The sequence below is a fragment of the Papio anubis genome, chromosome 16 (genome assembly GCF_008728515.1).
Source record: "Papio anubis isolate 15944 chromosome 16, Panubis1.0, whole genome shotgun sequence".
Classification (NCBI taxonomy): Eukaryota; Metazoa; Chordata; class Mammalia; order Primates; family Cercopithecidae; genus Papio; species Papio anubis.
In genome coordinates this window covers 65,665,047-65,688,582 of record NC_044991.1, presented here as the reverse complement: position 1 = coordinate 65,688,582, position 23,536 = coordinate 65,665,047, and the positions used below count along the sequence as shown (strand labels likewise).

Sequence of the window (23,536 nt, the reverse complement as noted above, 5' to 3'; positions counted from 1 at the left end):
TAAAGAACCCTTATCTATATCTAGAGTTATACAGGTATACCTTGGAGATCTTGCAGGTTGTTTCACACTACCCTAATAAAACAAATATTGCAAAAAGCAAGTCATGCACGTTTTTTTGGTTTCTCAATGCATATAAAAGCTATGTTTGGACTATACTGCAGTCGATTAAGTATGCAATAGGATTATATCTTTAAAAATCGATGTACATCCTTAATTTAAAAATATTAATATTTTACTGCTGAAAGATGCTAATAATCATCTGTGCCTTCAGCAAGTCATAATCTTTTCCCTTTTTAAAACTTTACAACTTTTATTTTAGATTCAGGAGGTACATGTGCAGATTATCTGGGTATACTGCATGATGCTGAGGCTTGGGGTACAAATAATCCCATCATCTGGGCTTTTCAACACTGCTCCTCTTCCCCCATCAGTAGTCCTCAGTTTCTAATGTTGTCATCTTTATGTCCATGAGTTTTACGTCCAATGTTTAGCTCCCACTTATAAGTGAGAACATGTGATACTTGGTTTTCTGTTCCTGTGTTAATTCACTTAGGATAATGGCTTCAAGCTGCATCCATGTTGCTGCAAAGGACATAATTCTTTTTCATGGCTGCATAGTATGCCATGGTGTATATGTGCCACATTTTCTTTACCCAGTCTACCACCGACGAGCATCTACGTTGATTCTATGTCCTTGCTATTGTGAATCGTGCTGCAATATATAAAAGTGCATGTGTCTTTTTGGTAGAATCATTTGTTTTCTTTTGGATATATACCCAGCAATGGGATGGCTGGGTTGAGTGGTAGTCGTATTTTAAGTTCTTTGAGAAATCTTCCAATTGCTTTCCACAGTAGCTGGAACTAATTTACATTCCCATCAGCAGAGTTTATAACCATTCCCTTTTCTCTGCAGTCTTGCCAGCATCTACTGTTTTTCTGACATTTTAATAATACCCATTCTGCCTAGTGTGAGATAGTATCTCACTGTGATTTTGATTTGCATTTGTTTGATGATTAGTAAGATGGAGCATTTTTTCATATGTTTGTTGGCCACTTGTATGTCTTCTTTTGATAAGTGTCTGTTCATGTCTTTTGCCTGTTTTTTAATGGGGTTGTTTTTTGCTTGTTCAATTGTTTTAAGTTCCTTGTAGATTCTGGATATTGGATATCTGTCAGATGTATAATTTGTGAATATTTTCTCTCATTCTGTAGGTTTTCCGTTTACTCTGTTGATAGTTTCTTTTACGTGCAGAAACTCTTTTGTTTAATTAGGTACCACTTGTCAACTGTTTTTGTTGCAATTACTTTTGAGGACTGAGTCATAAATTCCTTCCCAAGGCAAATGTCCAGAATAGTGTTTCCTAGGTTTTCTTCTCGTATTCTTATAGTTTGAGGCATTACATTTAAATCTTTAATCCATCTTGAGTTAATTTTTGTATATGGTGAAAGGCAGGAGTCCAGTTTCATTCTTCTGCATATGGTTAGCCAGCTAACCCTGCACTGTTTTTATTGAATAGAAAGTTCTTTCCCCGTTGCTTGTTTTTATTGACTCTGTCAAAGATCAGATGGCTGTAGTTATGAAGCTTTACTTCTGGGTTCTCTATTCTGTTCCATTAGTTTATGTATCTGTTTTTGTACTAGTACCATGCTGTTTTGGGGATTGTAGCGCTGTAGTATAGTTTGAAGTTGGGTAATGTGATGCCTCTAGCTTTATTCTTTTTGCTTTAGGATTGCTTTGGCTATTAAAGCTCTTTTTTGGTTCCAATATGAATTTTAGAATAGGTTTTTTCCTAGTTATGTGAAAAAATGGCACTGGTAGTTTGATAGGAATAGTGTTGAATCTATAGATTGCTATGGGCAGTATGGTCATTTTAATGATATTGATTCTTCTAAACCATGAACATGGAATGTTTTTCCATTTGTTTGTGTCATCTAGAGTCATCCTTTCACTGGTAGAGGGTATTGCCTCATTGATGGCTGCAGACTGATCAGGATGGTGATTGTTGACGGCTGGGGTGGCTGTGGCAGTTTTAAAAACTAAAACAATGAAGTGTGCCACATGGACTGACTCTTCTTTTCACAAGAAAATTTATCTGTGGCATGCAATGCCATTTCATAGCATTTTACCCACAGTAGAACTTATTTCAAAATCGGAGTGAATCCTCTCAAACTCTGCCATTACTTTACCAATTAAGCTTATATAATACTCTATATACTTTGCTGTCATTTCAACAATGTTCATGGCATCTATACCAGGGGTAGATTCCACCTCAGGAAACTACTTTCTTTGCTCATCCGTAAAACTTCTCATCATTAGTTTTATCATGACATTGCAGCAATTAGTCATCTCTTTGGGCTATACTTCTAATTGTAGTTCTCTTGCTACTTCTCCACCTCATCTGCAGTGACTTCTTCCACTAAAGCTTTGAACCCCTCATAATCATTCATTAGGGTTGGAATCAACTTCTTCCAAAGTCCTTTTAATGCTGATATGGCAGCTATAGTCTTACAAAACGTACAGTTGACCCTTGAACAACATAGGAACTAGAGGTACTGGCCCCTCATACAGTTGAAAACTCTATGTATAATGTTTGAGTCCCCAAAAACTTAACACTAATCTAATCAGAAGCCTTACCAATAGCAAACAATTAACACATATTTTGTTTATTATATATGGTATTCTTACACTAAAGAAAGCTAAATAAAATGTTACAAAGAAAATCATAAGGAAAATCAGATGCAGTGGCACACTCATAGTCCCAGCTACTTGGAAGGCTTGAGGCAGAAGATGTTGTGTCGGGACAAAAGTAATTAAAATATGGCAAAAGCTGCAATTACTTTTGAACCAACCTAAATAGCTTGAGCCCAGGACCTTAAGAGTGTACTGCACTATGATCACACCTATGAACAGCCATTACACTCTAGCCTGGGCAACCCAGCAAGACCCCGTCTTTAAAAAATTATTAAAAAGGGCCATGCACAGTGGCTCATGCCTGTAATCCCAGCACTTTGGAAGGCAGAGGCGGGGAGGCTCACATGAGGCCTGGAGTTAGAGACCAGCCTGACCAACATGGAGAAATCCTGACTCTGCTAAAAATACTAAAAAATTAGCTGGGCATGGTGGCTCATGCCTGTAATCCCAGCTACTCAGGAGGCTGAGGCACGAGAATCACTTGAGCCTAGGAGGCAGAGGCTGCAGTGAGGCTGAGGTTGCAGTGAGCTGAGATCATACCACTGAACTGCAGACTAGGTGACAAAGTGAGACTCTGTCTCAAAAAAAAAAAAAAAGTCGTATAAAAGAGAAAATACATTTACAACACTGTACTGTGTTTACTGACACCATAAGTTTACGTCATCTTTTCACAAAATCAATTGTCTGCCTGAAATGGCAGGTGACCACAGCTGCAGACCTCAAATGACAGAACACATCAAACAATTCAACTTTTTTTTGTAATGTCATGAGTTTTCTCTGCTTCTTGGGAGCACTTCCAGCACCACTAATGGCACTTTGTATGGGTCCCATGGTATTATTTATTCCAGGTTTACAGTATTGTATTAAATATGATGAAAAATGAAAACTGAGACATCACTTTTTACTGAGATACACTATTTACTGGAGAGATTAACTGCTCAAGCAGAGATGATTAGTGTCACATGGGGTTTTAGGTGAATATTCACAACACTTGAACTCATTGCAATAGCAACAGGAAGTGGCTACAAAATTATTACAGTAGTATAGTATGTACCACAGTTAATTTTATGCAATTACGATTTATACTGTAGCTTTTATGTTTACATTTCTTTACCTGTTGTTTACATTACTGCAAATGGTATGTATAGTCTATAAGCATTTGTATGCATAAGTTTTAATAAATTTTAATTTAGTATAACACATTTGTGTATATTTTATGGTAGTAAACAATATAAGACTAGCATGTACATATATTTTATGCACATGACATACCTTTTTTTTCTTTTTTCAATATATCTAGGCTACATGGTGCATATTTTTTCAAATTGTCTCAAATCTCAAAAAAAAGTTTCCACTACATATAAGTGGACCCACACAGTTCAAAAACATGTTGTTCAAGGGTCAACTCTATTTCTTAAACAAGATTTGAAAGTCAGGCTGGGCCCAGTGGATCATGCCTGTAATCCAAGCACTTTGGAAGGCTGAGATGGGTGGACTGTTTTGAGGCCAGGAATTTGAGACCAACATGGTGAAACCCCATCTCTACTAAAAATACAATAACTAGCAGGGTGTGGTGGCATACCTCTGTAATCCCAGCTACTCGGGGGGCTAAGGCACAAGAATCACTTGAACCTTGGAGGCGGGTTCTACAGGCACAAGCCACCATACCTGGATATTTTTTTTATTTTTTATAGAGACGGGGTTTGTCAAGTTGCCCAGGGTGGTCTCAAACTCCTGAGCTCAAGTAATCTGCCCATGTCTTACCCCCAAAGTGCTGGGATTACAGGCATGAGCCATTGCACACAGCCAGAATAAATGTAACATCATTTTTAGTATACGGGCTGCCAAGGCGAGCACAAATTTAACATCATTCTTAAGGGCCCTAGGATTTTCCAAATGGTGAATGAGCACTGGCTTCAGCTTGCCAGGCATTGACTTCTCTCTAGCTATAGAAGTCCTAGATGGTGTCTTCTTCCAATACAAGATTGTTTAATGCACACTGAAAATCTGTTGTTTGGTGACGCCACCTTCATCAATGATCTTAGCTAGATCATCGGGATCACTTGCTGCAGCTTCTCCATCACACTCGCTGCTTCAGCTTGCACTTTCACGTTATAGACATGGTTTCTTTCCTTAAACCTCATGAACCAACCTCAGCCTGTTCCTAAGCTTTCTTCTGCAGCTTCCTCACCTCTCACAGCCTTCACAGAACTGAAGACAGTTAGGCCTTGCTCTGAATTAGGCTTTGGGTTAAGAAAATGTTGTGACTGGTTTGATCTCCCATCTGGACCACTCAAACTTTCTCCATATCATAAATAAGCCTGTTTTGCTTTCTTATCATTCCTGTGTTCAGTGGTATAGCATGTTTAATTTCCTTCAAGAACTTTTCCTTTGCATTCACAACTTGGCTAAACATTTGGTGCAAGAGTCCTAGCTTTCAGCCTATTTTGGCTTTCAACACACCTTCCTAACTAAATCATTTCTAGCTTTTGATTTAAAGTGAGAGACATGCAACTATTCCTTTCACTCGAACACTTTGAGGCCATTTTAGTTACTAATTGGCCTAATTTTAGTATTATTGTGTCTCAAGAGTGGGAAAGAGACGGGGAACAGCTGGTCAGTGGAGCTGTGAGAACACAAACAACATTGATCGATAAAGTTCACCATTTTATATAGGTGTAGTACGTGGCACTCTGTAACAACGACAATGGTAACATCAAAGATCACTGATCACAGGTCACCATAACAGATAATTGTAATTTAAAAGTCTGAAATACGCAAGAATTACCAACATATGACAGAGGCACAAAGTGAGCACATGCTGTTGGAGAAATGGCACCAAAAGACTTACTTGATGCAGGGTTGCCACAACCCTTCAATTTGAAAAAAAAAAAACAAAACACATGGTACCTGTGAGGCTCAACACAGTGAAGTACAATAAAACAAGGTATGCCTGCATATTAAAATCGGATTTAAATGAAAAAATAAGTGTGAAAAAAATGAACCTAAGAGTGTACTTACAAAACAGTGATGGTATTATATATAAATGGCAAAAAAGTAAAATTATTATTATAAAAAAACTACCTACTTTGGTTACAAAGTAGCATTTATAGTATGGTCCCATTTCTGTAAAATTATATATAAATACACATGGTAGGATTTCAGGAGAACTTTTCTATTATACCTTTCTATGGTTTGTTTCTTTAAAATAATGATTATGCATATTTTAGTAATCAAAATAAGAGTGGAATTTTTTTTTGCGGGGGAAGTAGGGTATAACATTTATCTGTTTCTCAAGAATACTTGATTATTCCGAAAGGTTTTAAATGGGCACTAGCCAAACTGTTATATCTATGTTTAAAAAGTGGCTCAATTCTGTATCTAAAGTACAGTAACAACAGACCCAGCCTTTGTTACAATGTATTCCATGAATGCCAGAAAGCTGCCTAAGGTCAGACAGGGATTGAAGGAAGGTAGGGCAGTGACAATAACCTACCTGGAAGTGAGCGCACAAATGACCTTGCTCCACTGCTCCACCACTGCTGGGTGATGCCTCCAGTTAGCCACCATCTCCTTGGCTGTTTTCCAATAAGGAGGTGTTGGGAAGCACCGAGTACAAGCTAGTAACCACACCTCAAAGAGAACACCAATCAACTTCTCTGCTAGATTCTCAGCAATGCCACCTTACCAACGAAAAGAAAACACATCTTTGGCAAACTTATTTTTAAAGCAGAATCTTTAAGTCACTGATGTGGGAGAACTGGTCAAAAAATTAAAGTAAGTGCAATGTTAAGTTTTGACTTTCAAATAATCATTTAATAGTAAAAATGAGAAGTAATGCTTAGGAGTTCCTGTGCCCAAAATCATAGATACATCAAAAAATTTCTACTTTGAAAGATTTCAAGTTGTCCTGTTCAATTCTTATTGAAGGCCTTAATCCTCCAGCAAGGGGGACAGGCGGACACAGGGGAGAAGGTAAAGGATGACTGACTATGATGACTGACTACTATGAGTCAGTTTCTATGCCAAATAGTTCATACAAATGACCTCATATAATCCTCACATTAATTCTGCAGGATAGGTATCTGTAATACCTAATACCAACTACTAATTATATCCATTTTGAAGATGAGAAAACTTAGATTCGGAGAGTTTAAGCAACTTCTTCAACTTCATGCAGCCAGTAAGTGAAGGAATCACAACAAACACCCATGTCTTTTTACCTCCAAACTTTGCCATACAATGCTCCAAGTATTTGAAAGCCACCCTTCAAGGTGGGGAGAGAGAGAGAGAAAGACAAATAATGGAGCAAAAGGACTGGTGTTGGGAAGGACAGAGCCTTAACCATGAAAATGGGATGTTCCCCTGTTCTAAGTCCTGGAACCAGGTGGAAAAATAGCAGTGGTCTTTACACTGCACAGCTTCAGAAGGCAAAGTTGGGACTCACAGGAAAAGTTATAAGAATGTGTGTTTCAAATGAGCAAAACCAAAGTTTCAACAACAAAGAGCCCAAGAAGGGGATGAATTGTCTGCCTCATGCTGTTGAGACCCCTGGCATGAGGAGTAAGCAATAGAGAGCTGATGAATCAATGACTGGCCAGCTATTGTCAATACCAGACAGAGTACTCCTATCAACGCATCCCTTCCCACACTGAAATTCCATGCTTCCTTTTAGCTATTTCCCTGAACACTGCATCTGTGTGAGAACACAAGCACAGTCACGTGTGTTAGTAAACAGAGTATACCGATGAATAAGCAACAAGAGAACTTGGAACTAGATGATCAACTTATAGTTTATATACATTGTGCTATATACAAAGCAGGGATTCTGAAATACACCGTAAAGTCATAAAACTGGAGGCATTTTAATGGCTAGCTAATGAATGGCAAACTGGCACACTTCCAAATAGAACAGTTAGAAGACTTTGGAAGTTTCATTTGCTGAGTAAAATATCTTCTGTCACTATCAAGTTTTCAGACTCTACTTTGATAACTACTTTGTAATACCATTATCTATAGGCTCTAATTTAATTGGTTAGTTGTTTCTTTTTTTTCTTTTTCTTTTTTTTTTTTTTTGAGACGGTGTCTTACTCGTCGCCCAGGCTGGAGTGCAGTGACACGATCTTGGCTCACTACAACCTCCGCTTCCCAGGTTCAAGCAATTCTCCTGCCTCCGCCTCCTGAGTAGCTGGGATTACAGGCGTCCACCACCACACCTGGCTAATTTTTGTACTTTTAGAAGGGATGGGGTTTCACCATGTTGGCCAGGCTGGTCTCGAACTCATGACCTCAGGTGATCCGCCTGCCTCGGCCTCTCAAAGTTCTGGGATTACAGGTGTGAGTCACCACACTTGGCCAGTTGTTTCTTATATAGGCTCTATCCTAACTTTTTTTAATTTTTTTTGAGACAGAGTTTTGCTCTGGTTGCCCAGGATGGAGTACAACAGCATGATCTTGGCTCACTGCAACCTCTGCCTCCTGGGTTCAAGTGATTCTCTTGTCTCAGCCTCCCAAGTAGCTGGGATTACAGGCGTCCACCACCACGCCCGGCTACTTTTGGTATTTTTAGTAGAGATGAGGTTTCACTATGTTGGCCAGGCTGGTCTCAAACTCCTGACCTCAGGTGATCCACCCACCTTGGCCTCCCAAAGTGCTGGAATTATAGGCATGAGCCACTGCGCCCGGCCTATCTTATTAAATGAGCTACTGTTCCCACCATTATCAAACATGCACAATTCACTGAGTCCCTCCCTATATCAGCAAAATTATTACTGAAGATAAAATAACTTCATTAGTGTTAAAGTTATATTGTGCCTGAGGGTTTCCATTCTAAGAACTGTTCATCTTCGTTTGTAAACCGTTATGCCAAAATTTAAATCCCCAATGAGTCTACCACTCACTGAGTTTAAAGATGAACTGTATTTGGAGCTCAGAAATAAATCAGAAAAATAAATAAATAAATAAACAAACCTTGAACAGTTGGTGGGGCCAGAAGTATGTCATTAATCTGCAGAAGAAACAACAGTAAGACTTCCCAGGTTTCTCGGGCCATGAGAGATGACTCACGGGCCAGTTTCTGAATGGCTCTCAGGACCTGTAAGCATAGTCGAATCTGACTGGAACCCTGTTCCTGTCTGAAGAAGATAGACAGATATCACTGGCAAGCCTGAAGAAGAGACAGCAACAGCTTCAGGACAGGTGACTTATGGATGTGGCAAGCAGTGGTCCAGTGAAGCTCCCTAATATTATCAGCAGAGAGGGCTAGGCATACCATCTTCAGTTTAAAGCTACTTCTTACTCATCGTAAAGTTCAGCACTCTGGGTTCTAAACCTACCACTCCTATGAGAACTGGAAAGCTTCTGGGAGGAAGGCAGGAATACTAGAATATAAACTTCACTTCTGGATTTTCTATGTCTAACACAGGCCTAACATATAATAGCAGGCACTCAATAGGTTTTTGTTGAATTAACAAGTAAATACCCACAGCCACCCTTGCTGCTTACATTTAAGCAGAACGACCTTGGTATTCTTGTTTAATTTTTAAAAACACATATTTGTAAGAATTCTACATGTGATTTTACAGTGCTCATAGTCCCTCTGAAGCTAAGGTCTATTAGAGAAGGGCCTAAGGGCCAGAAGGAATAGCCTAATAGGTCCCCAAAATTGATGAGGTATGTAGGCATTGCTTCAGAAATAAATACCTGCTACTGCTGCTCTAATTTTAGAAAAAGACACGTAGCCAGAGATGGAGGCTCCAAGGTTCCCAGGATACCCTGGAACAACAGTTTTAAAACTCACTGCAGGACTGTTTTTTCCAAGGGAAATCTCATAAAGAAAAATTATCTATATAACAGATCAAAGTATTTTGGCTAGGACTGAGGATGAAGATAGAGGTCCAGGCCCGAGCCCTCACCCTCACTTTCCAAAGTAGAACAGTGAGAATTTTGAGAATAGCAGGAAATCCACTGTATTAGCAAGTGGTAAGCTGGCCTCCAGATCTCTTATGGGAAACCCCAAAAAAGTATCTAATATTACTGAAATAAGTCTTGAGGCCAAGTTTCTACATATTGTCATTTGTCACAAAGAACTGATAGAAACATATCTGAATCAGATTGGGGAGTTTCCTCAAGAAATTCCAGAAAATGAAGTGAGTTCCCTTAGAACTGTCAACCCAACCTTAGAATAGAGATTCTCAGATTCTGGGCTATGATGCGGAAAACCGGTCACTTACCCTAGAGTTGAAAGCAAATGACACCACTAAGTTTTCCCTAAAGTCACACCTAAAGCAAAATGATGAGAAAATTGCCTAGGAAGAACCAAGCACCCTCAGGAGTGGGGAGATGTTCCACATTCAGCTAAAGGTGGATCTAGTCCAGGTAAAGCCCTAAGGTTCAAGCTTGTGTCTACTGCTCTGGCTTACTTGAAGAAGAATAAAAAACTACGGCCAGGCGTGGTGGCTCAAGCCTGTAATCCCAGCACTTTGGGAGGCCGAGACGGGCAGATCACTTCAGGTCAGGAGATCGAGACTACCCTGGTTAACATGGTGAAACCCTACTCTACTAAAAAATACAAAAAACTAGCTGGGGCATGTGGCAGGCTGTAGTCCCAGCTACTGGGGAGGCTGAGGCAGGAGACGGCGAAACCCGGAGGCAGAGCCAGGTGAGCTGAGATCTGGCCACTGCACCTGTGCCTGGGCTTACAGAGCAGACTCCATCTCAAAAAAAAAAAAAAAAACTATATCATGAGCCCCAAAACCCACCAAGTAATGTAAGAGGAAGTCCAGAATAAGAAATAAAAATACCACTAATGGCCCTGGAACTGACACTCTTCCAAGAGTGCATGCCTCCTACATGGTAATTTAGGCCTACCTACCATTTCCAGGCCTACCTACCATTTCCTGTCCAATGACAGGAAAGGAAATACCTGTTCCTCAGGTACTGAGGCTCCTCCTCACTCAGAAGGCCTAAATTCAGATGCAGGGTCCAAAGTTCTAAAGCTAACAAGGTAACCTTTACATAAAAACAAACAGAAGAGCTAAACACCAGAGATCTCCTTTTCAAAAATATCAAGTTACTTTTTAAAAAGTAACTTGTGATCTTCAGAAAAACTCTTTAGAACAGTGGTGGTGAATGATGGCCAATGGGTCAAATCTGGCCTGCTATCTTTTATTGTAAATAGAGTTTACAAATCTGGCCTACTATCTATATTGTAAGTGAAGCTGTATTGGAACACAGTAATGATCACTCATTCACATACTGCCTATGGCTGCTTTCATGCCATACCAGCAGAACTGAGTAATTACAACACTATATGACCCACAAAACCTAAAATGCTATCTGGCTCTTTGTTAACCCTGCTTTACAACAATAATATGTTTTTTTTAAAGTACACTATAGTATATGTGAGCAATTAAAACCTTAATCACCTTTAAAAGGTGATTTACTCTTCGCTCAATCATAAAAAAAAAAAAAACTGATGGGCAAAAGAGAACGGTTACATTCATTCTGATATAATCTCTAGCAAAATGGTAAAGGCAGTTCCCTCTATTTTGAGTGTCAGTTTTTATAAAAACAACCAATTAAGTAAACTTAGATGACAGTTTTGTGAACTATCAGAATCAAATAAACAACTAAAACTTCAAGTAATGGGAGATGAGATCGTAACACCAATACTTAGCATTGAAAATATTCAGCTAAGTTTCCTAAAACATTAGCCAGGAAGAGAACTCTAATTCTCAGTTGAGTAGCCTCTCAGAATTTACTAACACTTATGCATGCACACTTTTGAGAAAACAAGGTAATTACCAAATAGCAAAACCATTTATAAGGTAGTCATGTATCTCAAAAGAGAAAAAGCAAAGGCACAAGCCTAATTAACTCAAATGCCATTAATTTTTTTTCATCAATACAAATTAGCTGAGCACTGAGAGGTAGCAGGCTTACAAAGAGGAAAGAGACACAGTGACAATACTACTCATGAGACTATCGCAGGCATGAAGAAAAAGCCCAGTAGTCTCCTAAAAAGATAACAAGAAAGTATTAAAACTATTATATCATTTTAGAAGAACCTGCTTATAAACAATATTCTAAGTACTCCCAACTGTTTCCTGTTTTTTTTTTGTTGTTGTTGTTTGTTTGTTTTGTTTGTTTTGTTTGAGACAGAGTCTCGCTCTGTTGCCCAGGCTGGAGTGCAGTGGTGCGATCTTGGCTCACTGCAACCTCCGCCTCCCAGATTCAAGCGGTTCTCCTGCCTCAGCCTCCCATGTAGCTGGGATTATAGGCACATGCCACCACGCCCGGCTACATTTTGTATTTTTAGTAGAGACAGGGTTTTGCCATGTTGCCAGGCTGGTCTCGAACTCCTGACCTCAGGTGATCCACCTGCCTCAGCCTCCAAACGTGCTGGGATTACAGGCATGAGCCACTGTGCCCAGCCTATTTCCTGTTTTTAATTCCATTTGAAATCAATAAATACAAGCAACACGCATTTAATTCACACCTAAGGTAAGTATTAAGTACTAAAATACCAGTACTGCACCAGATACTGTGGAAGCCTAAAATAGAGACAACACAGTTCCTGCCTTCAAGTTGGTTAGATGGGGAAAGGAGACACACATTTTAAAAGATAAGCAACAAAACAGCAAGAGATACAAGAGTGATACAGAAAGTATCACATAGGTTCAGAGAAGGTGTGAGCGCTGTGGGCCTGAGTGGTTAGGTAGGACTTCTCCTCACAAGGCGGAACTAAAGAACCAACAAGAATGAGATGTGGTGATGGAGAGAAGGAGGAGGAAGAAGACAAAAAGACATCATGACGGGAAAGATCTTTAAGAGGTCTTAGAGGAATGTCTGACTTATGAGTCTGACTAAACAGCAGCATTCATGCAGAATTAAGAACAGCTAGTTTGGTTAGGGGCCAGACTACACCAGGCATTTCATGCATGGTATGCTGTTTACACCTGAGCCAACAGACCAGAGTTCCGGAGAGTTCTCTTTTTTAATTCAGATTTTCCAAAGTAATCTTCCTTCTATATTTAGAAAGTTAAAAACTTACAGAGCTGGTTTTCAAAGTCCCTCACTGTATGACAGAGCAAAAGCTCTAACCAGAACTTTACCAAAGGGAGATTGCCCTACTGCTCCTTGAAGGTATCCTACATTATGATATTTAAGGCCTTTGCCTAAAAGATGGAAAAAAAGTTAGAAACAAACTATCAAGAGTAATCTTTTGGCTTACTATAAAGTTGCCCATAATTGTTTCAAGTGTCTTCATTCTCTCATAGGAAAGATGCCTCTTAAGATAGATACATCTCCCTTAGTTGTGTTTAGCCTAAATGGAAACAAGAATTGTGACAGGCAAAAGTATATATTTTCTTGAGTAGAAGGGAAAGATGTTACAGTATTTTAATATCTAAGAGGTATGAGATTTTAGAAGCAAAGCCAAAAACTTGTAAAGAGCACATACCTGTTAAAAACGCCTAGTAAACATTACATAAGCCCATCTTTCCTAACATTCACATTAATACAATCTTTAATTGAACACACGAAGTCACTGTTCAGAGGACTAACAATGAAATCAGCTCCTATACTACAGTAACATTTATGAATATTTTACTATGCCCCTGATAATGGGCCAGATAGACAGGTACAGCTTACCTTGGTACAAAAAGATTTTGTAGGTGTTTTAGTATACTTTGAACATATTGATTAGGCTCTTTAATAACTGGCAATGGAATAGAATCTTTCGGCAACACTAAAGCCATAATCCAGTCTGTATATACATCAACGCAATATTTTACAGTCTCTCCATCCAATGGAAGGGTCAGTCCATAGCAAATTACTTCCATGGTCCATTTTACCTAGACAAAAGAAAATATCCATACAGAATTATTATACATGCCTATCTCAGTAGACTGATTTAAAATGTCAATCTCTTTTATTGCCAAAAGCCTCTAAATTGATATTCATCTCAATGTAAGTATCAGATTTATTTTAGATAATGCATTTTTCACATATCAAACATACAATTTCCCAAGCACAAGATTTAAGAAGAAAATAAATTACTTATTTTTGACTATCAATCCTATGCTGGTTTTTGCCCTTTAGATATTATTATTATTTGCTCTGTGAATTAAAAAGTAAATACAGGTCACTTCAATTTTCCAGAGATTAGAGACACAAAAATAGAACATTTTAGAGTTTTTTCTCCACTTATGTGTAGCATTTAGAAAATCATATAAAGTCAGTCACATTCCATCTCCAGATTATGCAAATGAACAAACAAGAAGAAAGATGAACTGTTTGACTGTTATTTTACAACTGTTTCCTCTGCCCAAAAAAAAAATACTTAAAATGAAGAACAAACACAGCTGAGAAAGGACTGAAGCTGGGTAAGATCTTAGTAAGGCATTTAGCCGCACTGAATGAGTCCCTGCCTCCTGACCTAGCTGAATCACATCCTAAGGACTGAGAGAACTTGCCTAAGAGACTGCTGAACCACTAGGCTGCCTGTAGTCATAACTGTAGAGATTAAATAATCTGGCCCAAGTCACTGGTTTATAAAAGGTAGAGCTGAAAACTTGAATCCTGGTCTTCCAACTAGAAGTTACCACTGGGCAACTTTTTCCAAAATGACTTTGGCACATTAGTCTACTATTATTCTGTCATGTGGTATCTGGACCAGTTACAAATCCAGCCATTCTACCATCATCTGAGCTATATGTCACCATCTATGAGAAACCCCAATTTGCAAAAAAAAAAAAAAAAAAAAGGAGGAAACTGTATTCCAGACATTGCAAACTGGAAAGTTTAAGTGAATTCCAGACAAAACTTTGAGACAAATTACTAAGCAATCAGTGAACACTTACAAAAGAGAAGCATGATTACCAAGACCCAGCCTGCTCAAAAAAATCAAGTCATGCCAAATGAGCTTCATTCCTTTATTAACAGGGTTACTATTTAGAGGGCTGACAATGGTGTAGTCCTTGCAGTTTACAAAGCACTTTCATAAATATCATCTAGCCATCACAATAACCCTGTGTAGACAGGGTAAACTATCCTTACTTTATACATAAGAAAACAGAAGCTTAGCAAGATTATGCAATTTGGCACAAGTCACTGGTTTATAAAAGGTGGAGCTGAAAACTTGAACCCTGGTCTTCCAACTAGAAATTTGAAGCTATTCTCACCATGCCATTAACAGAGTTCTCCGGCAAATGGGTATCTGGGTGTTAGCAAGAAATCTGGGCAGACCCAGGATCTCCTTGTGGACAAGATGGAGACATATGGCCCAGAGGATGGTAGAATGGCTAGATTTACAACTGGTCAAGATACCACATTACAGAGTAACAACAGATTAATGTGCCAAGATCATTTTGGTAAAAGGTGCTCAGTGGCATGCCAAAGGCTCTGCCAAAATTTTAACTTAGGGGGAAAAAAAAGAAAAACAGTGCATGCTGATCATCTGTAGATATCACAAAGCTAAAAAGGATGGCCAACTTGCTGGACAGAAATTCAGGATTCAAAAAGACTTCAACGGCTTAAAACCAAAGTTAAATCTAACAAGATAAATATATATATTACATTTTTTAAGCTCAAAAGCAACTACAAAGGTTAAGGGTAGGAAATATATGCTTTAACTGCAATAAGTGTTAAAGAAGCCTATAACAGCACAGTGAAGCTGTGACAAATTTGGAGCAGGGTGTAGCAAGATTTAGCCACATAATAGAAGAGATTCTAAAAGACACTGCAGGTCCCTGATTATCAGATGAAAAACCAAGAAGATATCTTTGGTGGCATCTTCACACAATCGTTTAATTTTATAATTCTAGGCCGGACATAGTGGCTCACACCTGTAATCCCAGCACTTTGGGAGGCCGAGGCGGGTGGATCACCTGAGGTCAGGAGTTCAACACCAGCCTGGCCAACATGTCAAAACCCTGTCTCTAACAAAAATACAAAAATTGGCCAGGTGCAGTGGCTCACACCTGTAATCTCAGCACTTTGGGAGGCCAAGGTGGGCAGATCACCTGAGGTAGGGAGTTCAAGACCAGTCTGGTCAACACAGAGAAACCCCCGTCTCTACTAAAAAAAAAAATACAAAATTAGCCGGGCATGGTGGCGCATGCCTGCAATCCCAACTACTCGGGTGGCTGAGGCAGGAGAACTGCTTGAACCTGGGAGGCAGAGGTTGCGGTAAGCCAAGATCACGCCTTTGCACTCCAGCCTGGGCAACAAGAGCAAGACTCTGTCTCAAAAAATAAATAAACAGGCCGGGCTCGGTTGGTCACGCCTGTAATCCCAGCACTTTGGGAGGCTGAGGTGGGCAGATAACAAGGTCAGGAGATCAAGACCATCCTGGATAACACGGTGAAACCCTGTCTCTACTAAAAATACAAAAAGTTGCCAGGCATGGTAGCAGGGCGCCTGTAGTCCCAGCTACTTGGGAGACTGAGGCAGGAGAATGGTGTGAACCCGGGAGGCGGAGCTTGCAGTGAGCCGAGGTCATGCCACTGCACTCTCGCCTGGGTGACAGAGCAAGACTCTGTGTCAAAAAAACAAAACAAAAAAAGGTGTAATTCTAGAGGACACAGGAATTCTCATCTCTTTTCAAGGGTGAGAAAGGAGAAAAACAAGGGCTACACCAGAGCACCTCCATCTACTCATGTACCATCTCATCCCAGGAGAAGGCAACAAGGGATCACAAACACACCAGGAGGAGAAGCACTAGGGTCTGTGCTAGTCCTCAGGGATAAATCTAGGGTCCTCTGAAGAGAGAAAAATGTTCCTCAGACTGAAGACCTTTACTCTTCAGAGACCCATGGCTGAGGGAGGATAACTGCCCCTAGAGCTACAAGTTTTAGTCTTACATCTAAGTCTAATCTCTCCTTCACAGGAAACCAAAAACCAAACAGAAAAAAGGGTCTGAGACATAGGGTACAGGTTTTGCTAAACGTGAAGCCTGAAGGTTACATGAGCTTCTTCAAGACAAGGGACAAAGTTTTAATCCTGCGTCTTAGCCAGAATTTATACTAGCAAGCTCCTCTACTACTCCATTCTCAGGGCCCCTTCACGACTTCCCAATAGCAACTTTTTAACTTCAGCCTACGCCGCTGAACCCAGGAACAAAGGGCCAGCTTCAGGGCAAGCCATTCCAAGAGCCCCTATCTTTAGAAACAGTAAACACCCAGCCTAGGCAACATAGTAAGAACATCCCTATAAAAAAATTTTTTTTAATTAGCCTGGCGTGGTGGCACGTGTCTGTAATTCCAGCTACTTGGGACTCACTGGGATGGAAAAATCATTTGAGCCCAGAGAGACCGAGCCTGCAGCGAGCTGTGGTCATGCCACTGCACACTAGCCTGAGTAACAAAGCAAGACTCTGTGTCAAAAAAAAAAACAGCAAACACAACCCCAATTCCAATCACCTAGGCTTAGGCCAGAAGGGCTTGGCTTCTCTGCAGCACTCTTAAACCTGGAAGTCAGAAAGGGGTAGGTAGGTATGGGGACAAGGGAGAGCTTAAGCACAGCATACGCATAGCCTGAAAACTCGACATGAGTCTTCAGTCAGGGGCCATCTAGAGGTAGGGATGAGGTCTTCCAACCACACTCTAAATGGAAATCAGAAGACTAAGCCTAGAGCTTTGGGGAAAGGGTTTGACATTCAAGTCCCTGTCTTGGCCTTTAGCTTAAGTGGAGAATTCACCATAACTAGTAAAAAGTCCCAACAGCAAAACAGTACAACTCATTCCTTACAACCTCCACAAACTCCGAGTCCCAGCCCTCAACTCAAACAAGATCAAAATTGAGAAGTCATACTACGTTGGGCAGAAATCCATTAAAAAGCTGACGTTATTCTACTACAGCTCTTTTCAAAGAAAAAAGAACAAAAAAGTTAACATTAAACAAATTCTTCAAGAACAAATGTACATTTTCATATAAGAGAATGAAATTTAGAAACACTTACTTCTTTGTCAGTTTTTAACAAACTCTCACTACCAGCCACTGAAGGGGTACCTAACACCTGCCCAAGAGGACGGACTACAGCATTTGCCACCTCTCGTCCAACACTCTCTGGATAGCTGTGCAGCACACTGGTATGGCCTTGATCATTCTGAATCACCAAATGCAGTGACCTCCACTCAGAGTACATCGTGCCACTAAAGTGCAATCCAAATGGCACCTGAAAAGACAAAACAGAAATGCATGTCAAATTATACTACTGGAAATTAACAGAAATAAATAGAACAGATGTATAGACTTTCGGCATGATAAAGAATGCTGCAAACATCTTGCCTCTAAAGACAGAAAAAATATATCTAAATGTTTTGAGAGTATCCCAGAACCTCAGGGTAAGATTAGGTAGGAAGGCAGAACCTGCAGCTCTCTGAGCACCTCCCCAAAAGAGCCCTCGGAAGCCCTGGGGCAGAGCTGGAGAAGATGGCCATTGGGCAGGGGAATAACATGATCAGATATGGGACATTCACAGCATGAGGGAACCCTCCACATGGTTCCAGGACAGAAAAACATGGGAGAATGGAATGTCCTAAGTAGGAAGGGGAGACAACGGAGAACTTACTAAGACCCAGGTTTTCAGTCAACAGTTTCAGAGTACCTACTATCTGCTGAATACATATCCCTACAATTTCTCAGCACTGTCCTCAAATTACACTTAAAAATTCTTTGAGACTGTTTCATTCTCTGAAACAGTGGTGCTGAAACTACCAGTACTGGAACACTGGGAAGTCACAGTGTTCTTTAGGAAACATATTAAGACCTGCCACTTATTAAGCATTTAATACATACTACTCATATAATCACTAAAACAACCCTATGAATATTCAGTAACACTATCCCTATTTCACAGATGAAAAACTGGAGCATAGAGAGGTTTGCTTCTTACCTGAAGCTTTAAAGTTATAACATGGTAGAGCTGGGTTTTTTTGTTTTTGTTTTTTTGAGACGGAGTCTTGCTCTGTTGCCCAGGCACACTGGAATGCAGTGGCGGCCATCTCAGCTCATTGCAACCTCCGCCTTCCAGGTTCAAGCAATTCTCCTGCCTCAGCCTCCCAAGTAACTGGGATTACAGGCGCCTGCCACCACGCCCGGCTAATTTTTGTATTTTTAGTAGACAAGGGGTTTCACCATGTTGGCCAGGCTGGTCTCGAACTCCTGGCCTAAGGTGATCCACTGGCCTTGGCCTCCCAAAGTGCTGGGAATACAGGCGTGGGCCACTGCACCCAGCCAGAGCTAGGTTTTGAACCCACATCTGTTGGGCTCCAGGGCATATGCTCTTAGCCATGATATGTGCTGTCTCTCCCTATTCTAAACACTCTCCAACGCAGGTACTTCTGCCTATTCTGTACACGCTCCATAAAACGATATCTAAGTCTACTGCACATAGGAGGGACATCAGCTGCAGAAAACATATCTGTATGAATGCAATGTAAATATTACAACCATAAATCCCATACTCATAAAGAGGATAAATGATGGTTAGCCCTCTCCAATTCATTTCTGTTAACTTCCACTTTCTACTTGTTCTGAAATCTGCCCAGCGAGCAGTTTAAGCAAACTCAAGGTTATAATTAATCTTTAAAAAGTTCTATCCCTAAAAGTTACCTTTTCCTCAAACTGGGAAGAGATTAGCATTGTTTAATTTTATCCTGAGAAACCTTATCCCAGCTCACCAAACATCAAGAGCTTATTACATTTTTCTAAGACTAACTCTATTTAAGTATAAAGAAAAAATTTTAAAGAATTTTTTAAAAAAGAAGAGCATATCGCAGGGCACGCTGGCTCATGCCCGTAATCCAAGCACTTTGGGAGGCCAAGGCAGGCAGATCACAAGGTCAGGAGTTTGAGACCAGCCTGACCAATATGGTGAAACCCTGTCTCTACCAAAAATACAAAAATTAGCCAGGTGTGGTGGCGGGTGCCTGTAGTCCCAACTACTCGGGAGTCTGAGGTAGGAGAATGGCGTGAACCCGGGAGGCGGAGATTGCATTGAGCCAAGATTGCGCCACTGCTCTCCAGACTGGGTGACAGAGCGAGACTCCGTCTCAAACAAACAACAACAAAAAAAGCATATGACATTTGAGAATCACAGAGCTACAGAATGAAAATCAAACTCTTTAGTATGACAGTCAAAGTCATTCACAGTGTGGTCCCAAACTACCTTTCTTTCTCCTTTCCATACACAGGAATCCATATACTTTCCCTCTCATCCGATTCAATCTACTCAGCTTCCTCTGGAGTCTGAGGGACTCTGGGCCCAGGTACCCTTCAGTGACCCTATAAGGATCCTGTAATCTCCTCCCTCCTCTTCCTCCTCCTCTGGATCTTTCTCTGAAAACGGGAAGGCAGGAGGAATGGGCCATCATCTAATAAGGCACCCACAATTCAAAGGAAGAACAGATGCACCTGACTACTAACATTGCCTCAGTTGCCTCATGATGTATAAGGAATTCCCCCAAGGATATCCTGGTGTCCCCCTGAAATAAGCACTCTCAACAATATAAGGGGGGAAAGGGAAAGTTCTGATCGAGAGCCATCACCATCAAAAGACAACTGATTCCCACACGTTTTTTCCTTGCTTTTTAAATTTAACATATATACACATAAATACTTATGTGTATACTACATATACATACATATAGTATAAATATATACACACTGTATAGTCTCTTACACAAATGCATAAGAATATTATACTATAGGGGTTTTAGTTTTAGTGTGGTTTTACACCCTTTTCATTTTTTGTTAGGTGTCATTCCCTGTCCAAATAATTTACTTCATGAACAGACAATCCTGTTAACATCTTAACATTCCCTCCTGTATTTTGTGCCACTCAAAACTTTTTTTTTTTTTTTTTTTTTTGAGACAGAGTCTCGCTGTCACCCAGACTAGAGTGCAGTGGCACGATCTTGGCTTACTGCAACCTCCGCCTCCCAGGTGCAAGGGATTCTCCTGCCTCTGCCTTCCAAGTAGCTGAGATTACAGGAGCATGTCACCACGCGCAGCCAATTTTTGTATTTTAGTAGAGATGGGGTTTCACCATGTTGGCCAAGCTAGTTTCAGGCTCCTGACCTCAAGTGATCCACCCATCTTGGCCTCCCAAACTGCTGGGATTTCAGGCATGGGCCACTGCACCCGGCCTCAACCATATTAAAATAACTTACATACATGCATAGCTAGAGATTGTACAGGTACCTCATGAACATCCTTCTAACTAATAACAGATTCGTTTTACTGGCTAGATAATTTTCCATGGCATTTGTGTGGCCTAATTTACTCAACCAGTCTCCTAATGATATGCATTCACTTCATTCCCCATTTTTTTGTCACCAGGAAATAATGATGCAATAAACATACTTGTTAACATACCCTTAAGAAGCAGCAGCCTTTTTACTTCTGTGGAATAAGTTCTCGAGTTAAACTGCTAGATAAAAGGGTACATGTATTTTTAATATTATTAGGTCTTACCAGATTGCTTCCCAAAAAAACCCATAACAATTCCCGTTTACATTAGGAACAGATAAGAGCCATTCTCTCATTTCACCCCCTCCCTGCTAGAAATCAGCATTATTTATTTATTTGTCAACTTGATAGGTATAAAATAAAATTTCATTGTTCTAGCCAAAGATTTATTTTACAGCTTCCGGTCTTGAGTCTGGCTTAGAAGGTTTTACCCTCCCCTGGGAGGCCGAGACGGGCGGATCACGAGGTCAGATCGAGATCATCCTGGCTAACACGGTGAAACCCCGTCTCTACTAAAAAATACAAAAAACTAGCCGGGCGAGGTGGCGGGCGCCTGTAGTCCCAGCTACTTGGGAGGCTGAGGCAGGAGAATGGCGTAAACCCGGGAGGCGGAGCTTACAGTGAGCTGAGATCTGGCCACTGCACTCCAGCCTGGGCGACAGAGCGAGACTCCGTCTCAAAAAAAAAAAAAAAAAAAGAAGGTTTTACCCTCCCATCCCCTCTATCAATGTTTTTCAAACTGTGGGTCACGAAACTATCAATGTTTTTCAAACATGAAATAAATGTTTGAAAATAAATAAATGTTTTTCAAACATGAAATAAATGTGAGTCATGAAATAAATGTTATGGATAACATTTATTTTAATTAGATGGTATACGATATATGATAAAGGCATCACACAGAATAAAGGTAAGCAATGTTTCTGTGAAACTTGATTCCTTTGTAATATATGCATATGTTCTGGATCACAATGGAAAATGCATTTTTTGTTCTTTTTTCTTTTTGTTTTTTGAGACGAAGTTTCGCTCTTGTTACCCAGGCTGGAGTGCAACGGTGCGATCTTGGCTCACCACAACCTTTGCCTCCTGGGTTCAAGCGATTCTCCTGCCTCAGCGTCCTGAGTAGCTGGGATTACAGGCATGCACCACCACACCCGGCTAATTTTGTATTTTTAGTAGAGGCGGGGTTTCTCTATGTTGGTCAGGCTGGTCTTGAACTCCTGACCTCAGGTGATCCGCCCGCCTCAGCCTCCCAAAGTGTTGGGATCACAGGCGTAGCCACCACACTGAGCAGAAAATACATTTCTTACAGGTCTTAGTCCAAAAATTTGAAAACATAACCCTAACGTGAATATGTAGTCTCCTAGATTTTCCTGCAAGATAACTGCATAATTTTTCACACTTAACTTGTATATTCATCTGGAATTTACTTCTGTAAGTGGTGTACAAAAGGTCCGATTTTACTTTCTTCTAAATGCACGGTCAGTTGTGTCAGCATCACCTCTTAAAAATACATCCTTTATGCACTGAACTGAAATACTAATTCTGTCATATATTAAATTTTCATTTATTCTAGAATCTATGAGACTTCTGTTCTATTCAACTATTTGTCTATTCCCATGCCAACCCATAATGATTTAAGTTCAGTGGTTTTATAGAATGTTTTTTCCAAAACTTTACTGTCTTTTCTAGACATTTATTCTTCAGTATACAATTTATTATTTTATCCAAATCAAAAAATCAACAATAAAGCCTTGCTAGAATTCTAATGGGAACTGCACATACCACCTTGCCAGCCTTGTCTTCTACTGCCACTTTCCCACAAACATCCCAAACAATGGCCACAAAGAACTACTGATTGCACAAGCCCAGCAAATTCTTTCTTACCCTAGGTCACTGGTTATGCTGCTCCCACTGACTGAACTGCCATTCCCTGCCTTGATCCACCTTATGAAGTACTCAGCCTTCAAAGCCCAACTCAAATGTCCTCTCTTTGGTAAAACCTTTCTTGACTCCTTAGACCAACTCCTCTCAGCTGAGTGCCTATTACCAAATGTTCATATAAAGCTGCCCATTAGCTCATTTGTTAGTGGTGTAGAGATACATTCACCACAGAAGTGTCAGCCTTTTTTGAGTGGGGACCTCACCTCCTGAACCTCTGAGTGCCTGGCACACAGTGGACATAGAACATGTGTTTGAAAGTGTCAAGGTTCACCAGTGGGAAAAAGGAAGATATCAGAAGGTATTCCCTCTATTCCACTAAAGTGTGTCCAAAATTTTGTATGTTATATTCAAATAAAAATTGAAAAATGTTCATTTGTTTGAAGCTAATTACTAGTAAAAATAAAAGTTGGATGGTTTTCAAATATTAAATAAATATTTAATATTCAGGGTCCATCACAGCACATTATTGGAAGAAAACAGGTTTTAAGAAGGAAAAAAAAAAGGACAAACTAGCTCTCAAACTCTACTGTACACTTAAGACTCATCGGGGGAGGAAAGGGTCTAGCTGAAAATGCAGATTCCTAGGTCCCATTCAGAGAAACCTCAATTCTGCAGGTCTGAGCTGGGGCCTCACAATCTGCATTT

General features: G+C 40.2%; 1 protein-coding gene across 10 annotated transcripts in view; it reads right to left on the bottom strand.

Moving 5' to 3' along the window:
* RALGAPB (Ral GTPase activating protein non-catalytic beta subunit) overlaps positions 1-23,536 on the bottom strand; it is a 108,680-nt gene that overhangs the window by 70,196 nt on the left and 14,948 nt on the right. For all 10 annotated transcript variants that reach the window (XM_009216130.2, XM_009216131.2, XM_031656754.1 and 7 more), the window contains exons 2-5: positions 17,655-17,870; positions 13,346-13,548; positions 8,663-8,826; positions 6,189-6,375 (exon numbers count right to left, since the gene is read on the bottom strand). In XM_009216130.2, the coding sequence (XP_009214394.2) occupies positions 6,189-6,375; positions 8,663-8,826; positions 13,346-13,548; positions 17,655-17,840 (740 nt within the window). In that variant the 5' untranslated portion in view covers positions 17,841-17,870. The remainder of the gene's footprint in view (positions 1-6,188; positions 6,376-8,662; positions 8,827-13,345; positions 13,549-17,654; positions 17,871-23,536) is intronic.